This window comes from Leucoraja erinacea, chromosome 15, assembly GCF_028641065.1.
Source record: "Leucoraja erinacea ecotype New England chromosome 15, Leri_hhj_1, whole genome shotgun sequence".
Lineage (NCBI taxonomy): Eukaryota > Metazoa > Chordata > Chondrichthyes > Rajiformes > Rajidae > Leucoraja > Leucoraja erinaceus.
Window position 1 is genome coordinate 21,862,648 of NC_073391.1, and position 17,050 is coordinate 21,879,697.

At 42.2% G+C, this 17,050-nt stretch overlaps 1 protein-coding gene across 1 annotated transcript in view; it reads left to right on the top strand.

The window, feature by feature from the left end:
* Positions 1–17,050, top strand: part of habp2 (hyaluronan binding protein 2) — an 88,316-nt gene that overhangs the window by 63,955 nt on the left and 7,311 nt on the right. The window contains exons 21-26 of the mRNA XM_055647460.1: positions 1,009–1,180; positions 2,335–2,429; positions 6,396–6,690; positions 7,381–7,523; positions 7,956–8,090; positions 9,349–9,494. Coding sequence (XP_055503435.1) covers positions 1,009–1,180; positions 2,335–2,429; positions 6,396–6,690; positions 7,381–7,523; positions 7,956–8,090; positions 9,349–9,494 — 986 coding nt within the window. The remainder of the gene's footprint in view (positions 1–1,008; positions 1,181–2,334; positions 2,430–6,395; positions 6,691–7,380; positions 7,524–7,955; positions 8,091–9,348; positions 9,495–17,050) is intronic.

Sequence of the window (17,050 nt, forward strand, 5' to 3'; positions counted from 1 at the left end):
AGAATACGTTTATGAGAATAATCCCAGGAATTAGTGGGTTAACATCTGTTGAGCGTTCGATTGTACTAGGCCTCTACTCACTGGAGTTTAGGATGAGGGAAGACCTCTTTGAAACTTTGTCCATGCCTCTCATAATGTTACAGTATATACATTTATAATATGATAAGGTCTCCAGTATACATCTGTCTCTCCTGAGAAAACAATCCAAGTTTGTTCATTGTGGCAAAGCTCTTCTGCACCATCTCTAAAACCTATACATCCCTCCAACCAGAATTGTGCACCATACTCCAAATGTGACCTAACCAAAGTTTTATGAAGTTGCAATATGGCATTCTGAATTAATATCCTGACTGATGAAGGAAGTAACACCATACATGTTCTTTCTCACCTTAACTACTTGTGTTGCTACTTCCAGGAAGCTGACTTGGATCCCAAGATCTGTCTGTATATGGTTAAGGGTCTTGCTTTTCTGCATATCCCAAACTACACCAAATTACACTTTCCAAAGAAGTGCACTATTTTGTACTGTTCTATGGGGCATTTCTGTAAACTGCAAATAACATTCCAAAGAAGTGAGGTTTGTAGGTTAATTGGCTTCTGTAAAACAAGTGTGATTGTTAACATACAACTTAGTGTATTGCCCCTGTCCCACTTAGGAAACCTGAACAGAAACCTCTGGAGACTTTGCACCCCACCCAAGGTTTCCGAGCAGTTCCCGGAGGTTGCAGGTGGTTGCCGGAGGTTGCAGGTAGTGGAAGCAAGTAGAGAGACTGACAAAAACCTCCAGTAACTGCACGGAGACCTTGGGTGGGGCGCAAAGTCTCCAGAGGTTTCCGTTCAGGTTTCCTAAGTGGAACAGGGGCATAAGGGTGATCGATGATTGACATGGACTTGTTTCTATGCTATATCTCTAAACTGAACTCTAACTCTGAGTTTTTGGATGTGTGAACTGAGGGAAATGCAATATTCTAGAATGTCTACATGTAACTGGGTTTTAATCTTCTACAGATACGAATGACTGTTATGAGGAAAATGGTGAAAACTATCGAGGCAATGTTAGTACAACGATACATGGGAAAATATGTTTATATTGGAGTTCGCATTTACTCCTAAGGAAAAATATTAATATACTTGGGGAGCAAGCCGCAGAAAATGGTCTTGGAGATCACAGATTTTGTAGGTAAAGATGTACCATTCATATTTCATATGTAGTGATCACAATGCTTAACCTCAACTGTAAATTTGATCTGGTGTAACATTAACATCTTTAATGCTCTGGTCAATGCCTGCAGGACATGGCCCATGAGAGACCCATAAGAGCAAATGCTTTTGGAAGAGTATACTCATGTACTGACATGAAGCAAAAGCTTCCAAGAGTCAAGAGTGTTTTATTGTTGTATGTCCTGTAACAGAACAATTACATTCTTAGTTACAGCAGCATAACAAGCATGTAAACTTAGAACTCTATCAGTCAGACCTTATTTGGAGGTTGTTCAACGATCACATGCAATGGTGATCGGGCTCATGAGCCATATCTCCCATTCTTGCTTTTATTTGTTATGCTCTTATGAAGATATGGCAGTCTCCACTCTCAATTAAAATGATCTTAGCAAACAAGCCCCTTCGCTCATGATGGGCCACTGAGATAAGTTATTGTGGGAAGGGCCAATAGTTTTGACAATATAATAGAGAGAGAACAAGTTGGAAACTCAGTAGACCAGGCTACATCTATGGAAAAATAAATAATAAATGTTTCATGTATGAGACTTGAAATGCAGGTGTTGCCACAGATGCTGCCTGACCTGCTGAGTGTTTCCAGCATTTTAAGCTTTTATTTCCGATTTCCAGCATTTGTAGCTGTTAAACAAAAAATATTTTGCTAACACAATATTGAGTTGAAGGTGGTGTAGAATAAGGATGCGAATGCAATCATGTTCAGCTGAAGTCTGAAGAATGGTCTCGCCCGGAAACTTCACCCATTCCTTCTATCCAGAGATGCTGCCTGTCCCACTGAGTTACTCCAGCATTTTGTGTCTATCTTCGGTGTAGATCAGCATCTGTAGTTCCTTCTTACACATGTGCCTTATTCTGTCAGTTAAAGCATGAAGATAAGCACAAAATGCTGGAGTAACTCAACGAGTCAGGCAGCATCTTTGGAGAACAGCAATGGGCAACATTTATGGTTGGTACCTTTCTTCAACCTCAAATATGGAGATTGATCTGGAGGAGGAAAATAAGATAAAACATGAAACTGCACCAAAAAGGATAAATATTAATTTTCATCGTGTTGGCTACAAATAAAAATGAAGGTGTACTAATTTTATCTTTGATCAGGAATCCTGATGATGATGATAAACCTTGGTGCTTTTTCAAAGAACACAATGGAAGACTGAAATGGGATTTTTGTTCAATCTCTCAATGCCAGAGAGGTGAGTAGACCTCAAAACTTTGTTATGTGGAGGAAGGAGCTGCAGATGTCTTTGTTATATTGTGAATGACTGACCAGAACCGGTAAAAAATGCGTTATTCGCTGCTTCCTTGCCTTTTGTGGGTCACCTCTTACAAGTTTCTTTTTTTGGGCAAGACTGTCTGCCCCTACGTAGCCTCATGTACTCCATACAATCTAAACTGAACATGCAAAGTCAGTGACAGGAAAGATACATCAATGATATTTAATTGTCACATGTACCTAGGAACAGTGAAATTCTTTGTCTTTGATACAATACGCAAAGTACGTAAGGAGTCGCCACTTACCTGACGCCAACAAAGCTACAAAAGTACTGATCACAGACTCAATGGTCCCTCTTTGTTCTCGGCGGACACCCCCACCCCTCCACATACCCCCCTACACCCCCTCAACACCCCCCCCCCCCCCCCCCCCCCCCCCGCCCCCCGCCGCCAGGTCCTTCTTTGTTCTCAGCAGCCTGACCGCCTCACCATGGTCTGTCCACACAATGACTCAGAGTTTCGGCTGATTGCTCTTTGAGCCCATAAAATAAAGGCTTCACATTATTCCAACATCTTCACATCAAGGGCCATTTTCTGAGTCATTTTGATTGAGAAGAAAACATTCTTGGCAGTGTTGTCATTAAAATTATCCACCCCGCTGGGCTGGTGGATCTCAGTTGTTGCTTCTCATTTCAAAGATAAAATCAATAGAAGTTTCGACAGCAAGGGAATCCGAGGTTTATGGGGATGCACCGTGGGCAGCACAGTGGTGCAGTGGTAAAGTTGCTGCCTTACAGCTCCAAAGACCTAGGTTCAATCCTATCCTTGGGTGCTGTCCATACGGAGTTTGCACGTTCTCCCTGCGACCGCATGGGTTTTCTCCGTACGCTCCGATTTCCTCCCACATTCCAATGATGGATACTTGGCCTCTGTAATTTGTCATGTAGGATCGAACCAGTGTACTGTCGATTGCTGTTCGGCGAGGATAGGGTTGGCCAAAGGGTCTGTTTCCATGGTGTATCCCGAAACTAAATTAAACTACATTAAAAAAAAAACTTATGTGAGCGGGAACATGGATGAGACACAAGATCTGACATGCTAATGAATGGTGGAGCAAGAGTAACATTACAGGACCGATGCCCCAACCTTTACTTCTATTCTATCCCATTCTTATAATCTTATTTACAATGCAATTAATTTACGAGGAAATTGGAGTAAAGCAAATTCAGATAAAATTCTGACAGTTGCAAACCTGATGAAGGCAAAAGTAACAGTATTCTATGCTGGTACCTTGTATAGAATGCAATGTGTTGGAGTTATCCAACCGCCAGGCTGTATCTCTGAAGGACATGGAAAGGCAATGTTTCACGGGGGGCCCTTTCAGATGTGAAGACCATCCATGTCCTTCAGAGATGCTGCCTGACCAATTGAGTTACTATATATCTCTAATCTGTGCCTTTAACAGCAATAATTCCTTGGTACATGATACTTTTGCAATCCAATCATCTGCTTTTCAGAAATCAGCAGAAACCAATTCTTCCCGCAATATATTAGCAATACCAATCAGAGATTTGGATGTCTTTTGCAAGCACCCTTCCTAAGCCTCTCCTTTTCTATGAAAAGAGCCACAAAGTGTCTTGTCTCATTAATATTATCCAAGTGCACTTCCAATGCAGCCTTACCAAAGTTGTAATACTTTTCACAAACTCCGGCGCTAAGTTGCACACCGTGAGGTAGAGTTTTCAGTGCAACCAGGAAACTGTTCAAAATATACATTTGAAGTTACGCCAGCCAAGACGACTAAAAATGATATTGGCAATCACAAAATTTGAAGGAATCAATTTAATAAAGTGAAATTGCTTCCCTTTCTATTTTTATTAAGATACAAGATACATTTAATTGTCATTTGGACCCCTTGAGGTCCAAACGAAATGCCGTTTCTGCAGCCATACATTACAAACAAATAGACCCAAGACACAACATAATTAACATAAACATCCATCACATTGCTGTGATGGAAGGCCAAATAAACTTATCTCTCCACTGCACTCTCCCCCCCCCCATGTCAGAGTCAAAGTCAAAGCCCCCGGCTGGCGATGGCGATTGTCCCGCGGCCATTAAAGCCACGCCGGGTGGTGCGAGGTCGCACACCGGGTCTTGCTGTTAGAGCCCCCCGGCGTGCGCTCGCAGAGTCCCGCGGCCATTCCAAGCCGCGCGGGGCGATGCTGTTAGGCCCTGCTCCAGGAGCTCTTCAACCCCGCAACCCGGGCGGGGGAAGTCGCCGTTGCGAGAGCCCTAAAAAGCGGCCTCCCTCCAGGTACCCGCGGGCTCCCGGTGCCGCCATCCACAGACCTGCCATTGAAGCCTCCGACTCTCCGGTCGGGCCGCAGCAGCAGCAGCAGCAGCGCTCCTCCACCGCTCCACCCTCTCCGGACTCGGCCAGCCCCGTGACGGCGACGGTGAGTCGTCGGCACCAGAGTCCCCGGTCTCTTCCTGTTGGAGGCCGCTCCTCGTTGCAGCCCCAACGATAACGGAAACCCGACGAGAAAAGGTCGGGTCTCCCGTGCAGGGAGAGATTTAAAAAGTTACCCCCTCCCCCCCCCCCCCCCCCACCCCACCCCCCACCCCCCACCCCCCCCACACACACCCCAACAAAAAATAACAAAAACTACATAAAAACTAGACAAAAAATAATAAAACGCGGACAGACTGCAGAGGCTGCTGCTGACGAGTGTCGCGCCGCCCACCGGATACAAGCGTTAAAACAAGCGTTCCTTGCTAAGAAAAATAATCTTAGAACTGAAAATAGAGTAATCTGCAACAAATCCATTTTAATTAGGATATACAGTATAGTCTTTCCATGTATTTAATGTAATTGAAAAATAATTGTTAAAACTATTCTAAAGAATTTATTAATAAATGATGTTTATCGGTCAGTTCTCTAATTAACTGCATATATTTTGACGTAAAATTTTGGAAAATGTACTTGCTAATGAAGTGCAAAGGGGAAAAGATGGGCAGTTTGAAGAATCGTCCTGTCAAGAAAATCAACGCCCCTGAAGGACCAAGCCAGTACAGGTAGTGGGCTTGGAGACTGATCCAGATAAACTGAATCATATCACATTTTAAAAGATCATGGAAAAAAATCTAGCTAAGTTTTAGACATAAAATGCTGGTGTAACTCAGCGGGACAGGCAGCATCGCTGGATAGAAGGAATGGGTGATGTAGAGTGAGAACTAGTTGGAAACACTCAGTAGACCAGGCTGCACCCATGGAAAGAAAAATAATAAATGTTTCATGTACGAGACATGAAATGCAAGTGTTGCCACAGATGCTGTCTGACCTCCTGAGTGTTTCCAGCATTTTCTGTTTTTATTTCAGATTTTCAGCAATTGTAGCTTTAAAAAATATATATATATTTTGCTGACTCAATATTAAGGTGAAAATGGTGTAGAATAAAAGGAAGCAAATGCAATCATGTTCAGCTGAAGTCTGAAAGAAGGGTCTCAACCCAAAATGTCACCCATTCCTTCTCTAGAGAGAGAGAGAGAGAAGCTGCCTGTTCCGCTGAGCTACTCCAGCATTTTGTGCCTATCTTTGGTTTAAACCAGCATCTGCAGATCTTTCCCACAACATGTTTTAGGATCCCCATATCTTTTGCACAGTTTGAGCTATTGCACAATGTTTGGTTGCAAAACTATCAGAAAGAGTGCAAACAGATGTAAAAAGGTCTTTCTCCCTCACAGCCGCCACCAAATAAAATCCTAACTGCAATCCAAATAAAACTTTGTAATTGTGACATACTTCAACATATCGAGATAAATGATGAACTGCGCTTCAGCACAAGTCTTTTCCTGTACCATAAAGCCCAGTGTTGGCTACTTTGTTGGCAAACTATTAGAATTAAAATCATTAATAACTAATACGCATCTTGTGTTTGATGTAGAATCTACTTCCGCTTCAGAAACTGAGCCTATTGCTGAAACTGAGCCTACCCCTGAAAACGAGTCTTTCCCGACCACGGCACCTCAAACATTTGAAAGCTGTGGACAAACAATAACTTTCAGAAGCAATTTCAGTCGCATCTTTGGTGGAAGAAAGACAGTTCTTGGCAGGCACCCTTGGCAAGCGTCTTTACAACTAAAAATTCGTCTTGGTATTTATGAGGAAGGACATCAATGTGGAGGAACCTTGATTGCACCCTGTTGGGTTCTTACTGCAGCTCACTGTTTGGAGGCTAGGTATGTGCTTCAATACTAGTAATAGATGTAACAGGTAGTGTGTATGAGGATTGGATAAGATAAAGGAAATATGACAGCCATGGTTTCCATAGTGATAAGCTGTTGATTAAGTTATCTTGTTGATTGAAGGAATGTTAAACAGACGGCAAATAAACAGAGCGAGGAATGTGAAATGCAGGTCAGAGTAAAATGCAAGTCAAATTGGCACTCAGTCTGAAGAAGGCTCTCGACCCAAATCGTCACCTTTTCCTTTTCCTTTTCTCCAGAGATGCTGCCTGACCCGCTGAGGTACTCATGCATTATGTATCTATCTTCAGTGTAAACCAGCATCTGCAGTTCCTTCCTGGTCAATGAATTGAGTGATAGGTCGTTGGAAGTATAAAATAATAGATAAGTGTAACATGTAAGGCAGGAATTAAGGCAGAGAAAATTTAAGAGCAAAAATGCAGGGAACAAATATTTTAGAAGAGACAATTAGATTATCCAGAGAGATGAGACAACATAAAATAAGATTAGCCATATTATTTGACATTTTGCTTTGATGTCATTCATTTTTCTTTTAACATTATCTGCCTGGAAAGCTTAGATTTCTTTTTCCCCATGGGTTATTATGGAAATGACTATCACAAAAGTTAATTTGGGTACAATTCACTCTAAAAATATATTTTTTTCCACCCCAATGATTTGCAGCATACAAGCCAAACATTATCAAATATTACTTGGGAAAAACAATTTAATGGTTACAGGACTCAACGAACAGATTTTTGATGTTGAGCAAATCTTTATACATCCGGATTATCAAAACACAGACCACGCCTTGTACAATGATATTGGTGAGGAATTGATTACATTCTATTCTATTTATCTCTCAGTTTGATGGAATGTTATATTAATTGGATGGCTCAATTCAATAGAGTGTAATTTAAAAAATTCAGTTGTGCTTTTTTTATATTGGTATATCCCAAAGGGATGTGGAATTCCAATATCATTAGCTCTGGAATCAAAATGTTAATCATAGAGGGTGATTTACCAAATAATCTTCACTATTAATGATTTCCACAACAGAATTGTATTCCACAATCTGTTTGGATTACCCTTTTAAAATTATTTTGTCCATTTCAAAATTAAGTATAAGAAGTCATGAAATTTCACCTGCAAAGATTTCCAACAGAATTATAAACAACTCAAAAGATCAATTCCCACCCAAGGTGAATTTGGGAATTTGTGTGTGAAATCCCAACACTGTAATCATATTTATCTTTCAGCTTTAATGAAGTTGGAAAGTGTGGATGGAATGTGCGCCAAGGAAACCAAATATGTTAAAGCGGCTTGTTTGCCAGATGGCAATTTACCTCTCTCCTCTCTGTGCTACATTTCAGGATGGGGTTTAACAGAAAAAGGTAAACAAATGCATCATTAGCCCCTCTTGGTAGGTTGATCCAGAAGAATAAGGTGCATAGGATGCAATGGTGACTTGACCATTTGGATTCAGAACTGGTTTACTCATAAAGGACTGAGGGATGTGGTGGGTGTTATGGGCCTGTCTCATTTCGGCGACTTTTTAGGTGACTGCAGGAGACTACGCAGTCGCCATATGGTCGCGGGTGGTTGCCGAGGAGTCACATTCATGGTGGTGAGGAGTTCCCGCATTCTGGGAACTATTCATGACCTCATTATAGTCCTCGCAAATTTTTCAACATGTTCAGGGTTTTTTTGTTTACACGGATAGTGCTGGGAGCCCGGAACAGGCTGCCAGGGCCAGCGATGGAGGCAAATACAATAGTGGTAATTAAAGGGCCTGTCCCACTTACGTGTCCTTGGCACGTAAATTACGCGACCTCGTGGTCATGTTGAGGTGCACAGGCATCGTATGGCCGCGCGCGGCCGGTCCCACTTAGAAGCGCGGAGGGGTATGTAGTTGTACGCGACATCGCGTGGGGCTACGAAATCTTTGTAGTGAATAAAATCTTTGAGCGCCAACGGCCTGTCGCGGAACTGACGGCCAAAGTGGGACAGACCCAAGACCCTGGCGCGACGCAACGTCTCACCTTCAACAGAAGCAGAAGCAAGCAAATGATCGCCGAACTCGGCCTGGGGTTCACGGCCGTTGCGATCCGGATCAGCCCACACTTCTACTCCCAGAGCAGGGCCAAGCAAATTGAAGATAGACACAAAATGCAGGAATAAATCAGCGGGACCGGCAGCATCTCTGGAGAGAAGCAATGGATGACGTTTCGGGTCAAGACCCTTCTTTTCAGACTGAAGAAGAATCTCGACATGAAACATCATCCATTCCTTCTCTCCAGAGATGCTGTCGGTCCCGCTAGTTACTCCAGCTTTGTGTCCATCTTCAAATGATGTCACGCATTCCAGACGGCTGTGTGCACGCATGAAATCGCGCCCGACCTTCGCGGGACCGTCGCAGCTCAACCGACCACGAGGTCGCGTAATTTGGGTGCCAAGGACACGTAATTGGGACAGACTCTCAAGAGTCTTTTGGATGGCCACGTGATATACAGGGACGAAAGGGCTAAAGATCAGGTGCAGGCAGAGGGGATAGGTTCACTTGGCATCATGCTCGGCACAAAGGGCCCAATAAAGAAGGTGAAAATACGATGCTTTAAAATCAAATACATGTGTGCAATATTTTATTTTCAGGAACCCCTACAGATTATTTATTGGATGCAAATGTAAAACTGATCTCTCAGCAATCTTGCAATCGAGCTTCATCTTACGATGGTGTCCTTGACCAAACCATGCTTTGCGCAGGAAATTTAGAGCGAGGTGGAGTGGATTCTTGTCAGGTGGGTTGCACCGTTCACCTGTATTCTCATTGCTCTAATGATCTTGCCTCTTTCTGATTAGTTTGAAATAGATTTTCCCCACAATCCCTTCAGAACTCCACTGGCCACAGGCCTCCAGTCAGAATAACACCCTTACAAATAACGCCCATTCAACCAGGGTAATAACCTTAACTGATCGCTATTTTTGAAAAGAGTTTAAAGGTAATAGCAAGAAAAATACCACGGAACATGATAAGGGTTAACTTCAGTTTACTTGGTGCTGCACCACTGAATCCAAATGTTTTCGTCCTCTTCATAAACTGCTAAGAAGAAGGCAAAAAATGAAAGAAAAATGTTCATGGGATCTCTTTTGATAATATCTGAAACCTTGTTAATATGAAACTAGGTTGTGTTCCTGAAAGTGTAAATCATTCAAAGAGGGTGATAATCTTGTTGAACTTGCTGTTACTTTTTGAAACGAGTTCAACAGAGTTCATGGTCTAACGTGAGCAACACAACTGGTCATGAACACACTGTCATGTCTGACTTTTTGACCATCGTCGTGTACCCAATGGAACTGAGGATGAATATGACGTACACAGTGCATTCAGAAAGTATTCAGACCCCTTCACTCTTTCCACACTTTGTTACGATACAGCCCAATTCTAAAATTGACTGAATTCATTTTTTTATCATCAGTCTACACACAATACCCCTTAATAAAAAAGCGAAAACAGGTGTTTAGACATTTTTGCAAAGTACTTGAAAAGAAATAACTGAAATATCACATTTACATAAATATTCAGACTTTTTACTCAGTACTTTGTGGAGGCACCTTTGGCAGTGATCACAGCCTCAAGTCTTCTTGGGTCTGACGCTACAACCTTGCCACACCTGTATTTGGGTAATTTCTCCCATTCTTCTCTGCAGATCCTCTCAAGCTCTGTCAGGTTGGATGGGGAGCGTCGATGCACAGCTATTTTCATTTCCCTCCAGAAATGTTCGATCGGGTTCAAGTTCGGGCTTTGGCTGGGCCACGCAAGGACTTGTCACAAAGCCACTCCTGCATTGTCTTGATGGTGTGCTTAGGGTCACTGTCCTGTTGGAAGGTGAACCTCTGCCCCAGTCTGAGGTCCAGCATGCTCTGGAGCAGGTTTCATCAAGGATCTCTCTGGACTTTGCTCCGTTCATCTTTCCCTCGATCCTGACCAGTCTCCCAGTTCCTGCCACGGAAAAACATCCCCGCAGCATGATGCTGCCACCACCTGGTTTCTTCCAGACGTGACGCTTGGCATTCAGGTCAAAGAGTTCAATCTTGGTTTCATCAGACCAGGGAATCCATTAGGTGCCTTTTGGCAAACTCCAAGCAGGCTTTCATGTGCCTTTTACTGAGGAGTGGCTTCCGTCTGGCCACTCTACCATAAAGGCCTGATTGGTGGAGTGCTGCAGATATAGTTGTCCTTCTGGAAGGTTCTCCCATCTCCACAGAAGAACTCTGGAGCTCTGTCAGAATGACCATTGGGTTCTTGGTCACCTCCCTGACCAAGGCCCTTCTCCCCTGATTGCTTAATTTGGCAGGGCAGCCAGCTCTATGAAGAGTCCTGGTGGTTCCAAAGTTCTTCCATTTAAGAATGACGGAGGCCACTGTGCTCTTCGGGACCTGCAATGCTGCAGAAATTGTTTTATACCCTTCCCCAGATCTGTGTCTCGACACAATCCTCTCTCGGAGGTCTATGGATAATTCCTTCATCTTCATGGCTTGGTTTTTGCTCGGACATGCACTGTCAACTGTGGGACCTTGTATAGACAGGTGTGTGTCTTTCCAAATCATGTCCAATCAATTTAATTTATCGTTGGTGGACTCCAAGTTGTAGACACATCTCAAGGATAATCAATGGAAACAGGATGAACTGAAGATCAATTTTGAGTGTCACAGCAAAGGGTCTGAATACTTATGTAAATGTGATATTTCAGTTATTTATTTTTAATTACTTTGCAAAAGTTTCTAAACACCTGTTTACGCTTTTTCATTATGGGGTATTGTGTGTACATTGATGATAAAAAAAATAATTAAATCTATTTTAAAATAAGGCTGTAACTTGACAAATGTGGAAAAAGTGAAAGAGTCTGAATACTTTCTGAATGCACTGTATATGTAGGTTAACATATGATGACCGTTTGACAGCACTGGGCCTATATTCGCTGGAGTTTAGAAGAATGAGGGGGGACCTCATTGAAATGTACAGAATAGTTAAAGGCTTGCAAAGAGTGAATGGGGAGAGGATGTTTCCAAACGTGGGAGAGTGTAGGGCTAGAGGTCCTTGGCCTCAGAATTAAAGGATGTTATTTTAGGAACGAGATGAGGAGGAATTTTTTTAATCAGAGGGTGGTGAATCTATGGGAATTATTTGCCACAAAAGGCTGTGGAGCCAAAGTCAGTGGATATATTTAAGGTAGAGGTAGATAAATTCTTGATTAGTACAGGTGTCAGAGGTTATGGGGAGAAGTCAGGGGATGGGGTTAGGAGGGAGAGATAGATCAGCCATGATTGAATGGCAGAGTAGACTTGATGGGCCGAATGGCATAATTCTACTCCTATCACTTATGATCTTATGAAAAGCACATCTGGCAATCAGAGGGATAAAGAGTCTTTGTTCTTAGAAAAATACTTACAGAATTAGAACCATTCACTAGAAGATCAAGGATCAAGGCGGATGGTGCAAAACACACTTGGCTAATAAAGTATGATTATGATGTTTATGATGATTATGATGGCAAATGTTTATAGAAAGATTGAAGGAATTAGATTTGGGAAGATATTTGAAATACATACTTCCAGCAGGTCCAGAAGATATGTTCATAAACATTTCAGCAAAAAATTAAATTAAACGCATAGAAACAGAGGGCAGACATCAATTAGCAGGGTAATTTGCAGAGGCAAAACACAGAGGCCTGTGATGGTGCATCAATCTCATACTGTACAGTGATCCAACATGTGTTTTTATTTTGTAAGTGATCAGTTGCATGATTCCATTGCAAAATATATTCACCATTTGAAATGATTCAGGTTGAGTCCTCTGGGAAGGGTAGAGAGGTGTCAGCCTTGTCTGCTGTGGTCTACCCCACATTTATTGTGATGACATTTGCACAAATGACCCAAGCATCCACACACCACTGAACACCATTCCATATGACTAGGAATTGTAGGCATTAGTAAGTTATCCACACAGGAAACTAGAAGAAAGATCACTGAATTGAAAAACAGGAAGGACAGATTGTTGATTTAGTTTAGTGATACAGCATGGAAACAGGCTCTTTGACCCACCGAGTTTGCTCCAACCTGTGATCACCCTCACACATGTTATATCCTACACGCTAGGTATAATTTACGGAAGCCAATTAACCTACAAACCTGCACGTCTTTAGAGTGTGAGAGGAAACTGGAGCCCCGGAAAAAACCCATGCAGTCACAGGGAGAACGTACAAACTCCGTACAGACAGCATCCGCAGTCAGGATTGAACCCGTGTTTCTGGCTCCGTAAGGCAGCAACTCTACTGCCATGTCATAGTTTCTTTATGTGACTCATCTTCCAATAAAATTTAACTGTGTAGAATCCATTTAAAAAAAGCACCATCCAATATATTGTTCAAGCCAACATGCTCTACTTTACTGTGCAAACTTGTGGCAAAAGAGTTTTGGGAGAAAAATTGGTAAAGCAGGTCACTCAGAACTAAACTGAAAGCTTGCAGGATTAATAGGATATGATAGAACGGCTGCAAACACATCTTGTGAGTGCAGTTTATGATAACAAGCATCAGTACACGGCTCATAGAGTCACCAATATGTAGTCTGCCTTCCATCACGCACTACAGACTCAGCCTTGAGACTGTAGGAAATTCACACTTAAACGTACAGATTATCCACTGCTGAGGAACTTTCATCAAGTAGAGCTACTCAAAATGCCAGGGACAGAGTGTAACCTGGAAATGATTGAGCAAGATAAATGTTGTGCAAAAATAAACTGCTGGAGAAACTCTGCAGATCAAACATCATCAGTGGAGGCAAAGAGTGAATCAACTTTTCAGGTCTAGATCAGGATTGAAAGATTTGAGTCCTGATACTGGCTCTCGACCTGAAATATCTACTATCCCACTACAAATGCTGCTTGATCCACTGAGCTCCTCCAGCAGTTTTATTTTTGTGCTTCCAGCGTCTGCACTCTTGTTTCTCCGAGGTAAATGTCACAGTATTTGAGATGGACCTGGAGCTGAGGTCAAGAAATGCAACCTTACTGTAGATAAAAGTCAATCAATGTGCCAAATTGCCACAGCTTTTCTCAACACCCACTCACTTGAAACAGCCTGATGCAACAAATTCCAGCACGTTATGTGATTAGAGCTTAGCACAGACTGGATCCAATGCCCAAGAATGCAACTGGACTTTTACTAACCAGGGAGTATTGCCAGGAAATAATAGTAGCTTTCTTGCTTCCTTGCAGCCTGGATTCATTTCAGCTTTTCCAATCCCACATGATTCCTCTTTGCAAGGAGGTTTAAATTCAAACTCTTCAATCTTGTGTGTAAATATATGGGCATAAAACTCACAAAAATCAAAGTGGCCCGATGATATCAAAATGTTGCATTAAAGATGCTCTCTCAAGTGAAGGGCAGTTTTCAGCTGTCACTTATCCCAGCCATTGCAAAAAAGTGGATTGTTGTGCAGACAGAAATAAATTGATATAAAACTTACATTCGTGATATAAAGGCTGGTGTGACTTGCAGAGGCGTAGTTGCTACCTTATAGCGCCAGAGACACAGGATAGATCCTGACTACAGGTACTGTCTGTTTGTTCTCCCTGTGACTCTGTGTGCTTTCTCCGTGTGCTCAGTTTTCTTCTCACATACCAGACGTGCAGGGTAGTAGGTTAATTGGCTCCTGTAAATTGCACCAATGTGTGCAGGATGCAAAACTGGGATAACATAGAATTAGTGTATGGGTGATAATTGTTGTGCACGGACTTGTTGCGCCGAATGGCCTGTTCCACACTGTATCTCTAAACTAAACTAAAGTAAAGATGGGAGCTTTATTAAAATATGAGAAGTAAAGGCTCATCCTTTGTTGTAGAACTCCAAATTGAGTATTATGAATTCATTCAAAGCCTATTAATTTTAAACAATTCCTCTTAACAGATAGTATATGTGAGCCACAAACCAAAATACTTGTAGAGGGCTGTGATTAACACATTTTAGATGGATATTGCCTTTTGTAGGCTGCTTCCTCAGACCTGCTAACTCAGTCACTGGCGCACTTCACACCAATGGGGTCTCATCATAATTGAATCCCCAAGAGTAAATTCTACATTCTAAAATATTGATTTAATAGGGATAACTCCTCCATCATATTGACTTTCCAAGATTACTACTGGGTGAATACCTTGGAATTTTCCATTCTACACCTTTATGAGATCATTACTCTTTCCAGATTAATGACATCCTTCCTAGAGCAGGATGGCCTTAACTGAACACAATATTCCAAATGCAGCTTCACCAACATCTTGTACAACTGTAACATACTGTAACATCCCAACTTATATACTCACTACCCTGACTGATGATGACCAATATACCAAACGCCTTCTTTCAATGATACTTTATAGTCACGTATACCCAAGTACAGTGAAATGCTTTGTTTTGCATACAACCCAGTAAAATAGTGCAGCAGACTTCACCTAGGCAGTACACATTTTGGCACCGAAACAAACCTATCTATTTACCCTATCTACAGTATTTGTCACACCATTTGCATGGAACTGTGTATCTGTACCCTGAGAGTCCTCTGCTTTACAGCACTCCCGAGGGAGCTATCACCATTCACTGTGTAGGTCATGTCCTATTTGAATTCTCAAAATGCAATCCCTCACACTCACCTGCATTAAACTCCATGAGCCATTCTTGAGCCCACTAGCTCAGCTGATCAAGATCCCACTGTAAATTTTGATAGCTATCTCAGGAACACGCTATTAAAAATACCTGCTCCATTAGTACAATGAGTACAATTTAATTACTCCGAAAAGGACTTCAGTTCTCTTCAAAGACAGTGTAAACCACTATACACCCCCCCCACCCCCCCCCCCCCCCAAAGCCTCTTAATAATCCTCATAATTAACCCATTTGTTTTCGAGCACGAGTAAATTATTTTGGCAGAGTATAATGATGTTATTCTGCATCAACCTCCTGTAAATCGCAGCCTATTCCTTTCGAAGAAGCATCTACAATATTAATGATACAAGGCATGGTTCTTCAAAACGTAGTTGCACACTGACACCTTTATGTAATTATACCTGCCCCAGAGCTACAATCTATATGCTTCTTGCCATTTCTATTTGTTCTTTTCGTGTAAACCACTAAAAAATGCATTGATTCAGACTTTGTTGTACATGGACGTCTAACTTTTGGCTACCACCTTCACAGTACTATCTCACCGACAAGGGAGTAAAAATCATGCTCATAGTTTTCATTCCCCTATCCTGAATCCTTAGCATCCTCTGGTCATTGACCCTTTCTGTAGCTCTGAAAATCATAAAACGGACCATCATTATTTTTTGGTTTTAATCCTTTGAGGATTTCAATGTTATATTTATTGTATTTCAAGAGATTCTATGCCTCATTCATTCTTGCAACACAATCTGAGCACAAAATATGCAGTTGTTTCCCACAAAGGTTTCTCACCTTGTTTCCCACGAAGGTTCGGGGATTTCTGTGGGGAGACCGGCTCCTTTTTCTGAATGGGTTCCTGTCAATAGTCAGCTCATAAGATCATAAGTGATAGGAGCAGAATTAGGCCATTTGGCCCATCAAGTCTACTCCGCCATTCAATGATGGCTAATCCATCTCTCCCTCCTAACGCAATTCTCCTGCCATCTCCCCGTAACCTCTGACACCCGTTCTAATCAAGAATCTATCTCGGCCTTAAAAATATCCATTGACTTTGGCTCCACGGCCTTCTGTGGCAAAGAATTCCACAGATTAACCACCCTCTAAAGAAATTCCTCCTCATCTCCTTCCTAACAGAATGCCCTTGAATTCTGAGGCTATGAGCTCTAATCCTAGACTCTCCCACTAGTGGAAACATCCTCTCCACGTCCACTCTATCCCAACTTTTCACTGTTTCAGCGTTTCAATGAGGTCCTCCCTCATTCTCCTAAACTCAAGCGAATACAGGCCCAGTGCTGAGAAATGCTCACCATATGTTAACCTACTCATTCCTGGGATAATTCTTGTAAACCTCCTCCGGACCCTCTCCAGAGCCAGTACTTTCTTCCTCAGATATGGAGCCCAAAATTGCTCACAGTATTCAATGTAATCCTAGGTGCAACAGTTATGGTGTCATAGGGTTGGCTGGTTGCCCCCTCAATCATAGTCAATAATCCTTAGAGACAGCAGGTCAGAAAGTAAAAAGCACCATTTTGTACTGTAGACTAGAGATACAGCGTGGAAACAGGCCCTTTGGCCCACCGAGTCATAAGGTCATGTGAGAGGAGTGGAAATAGGCCATTTGGCCCATAAGGTTTACTCTG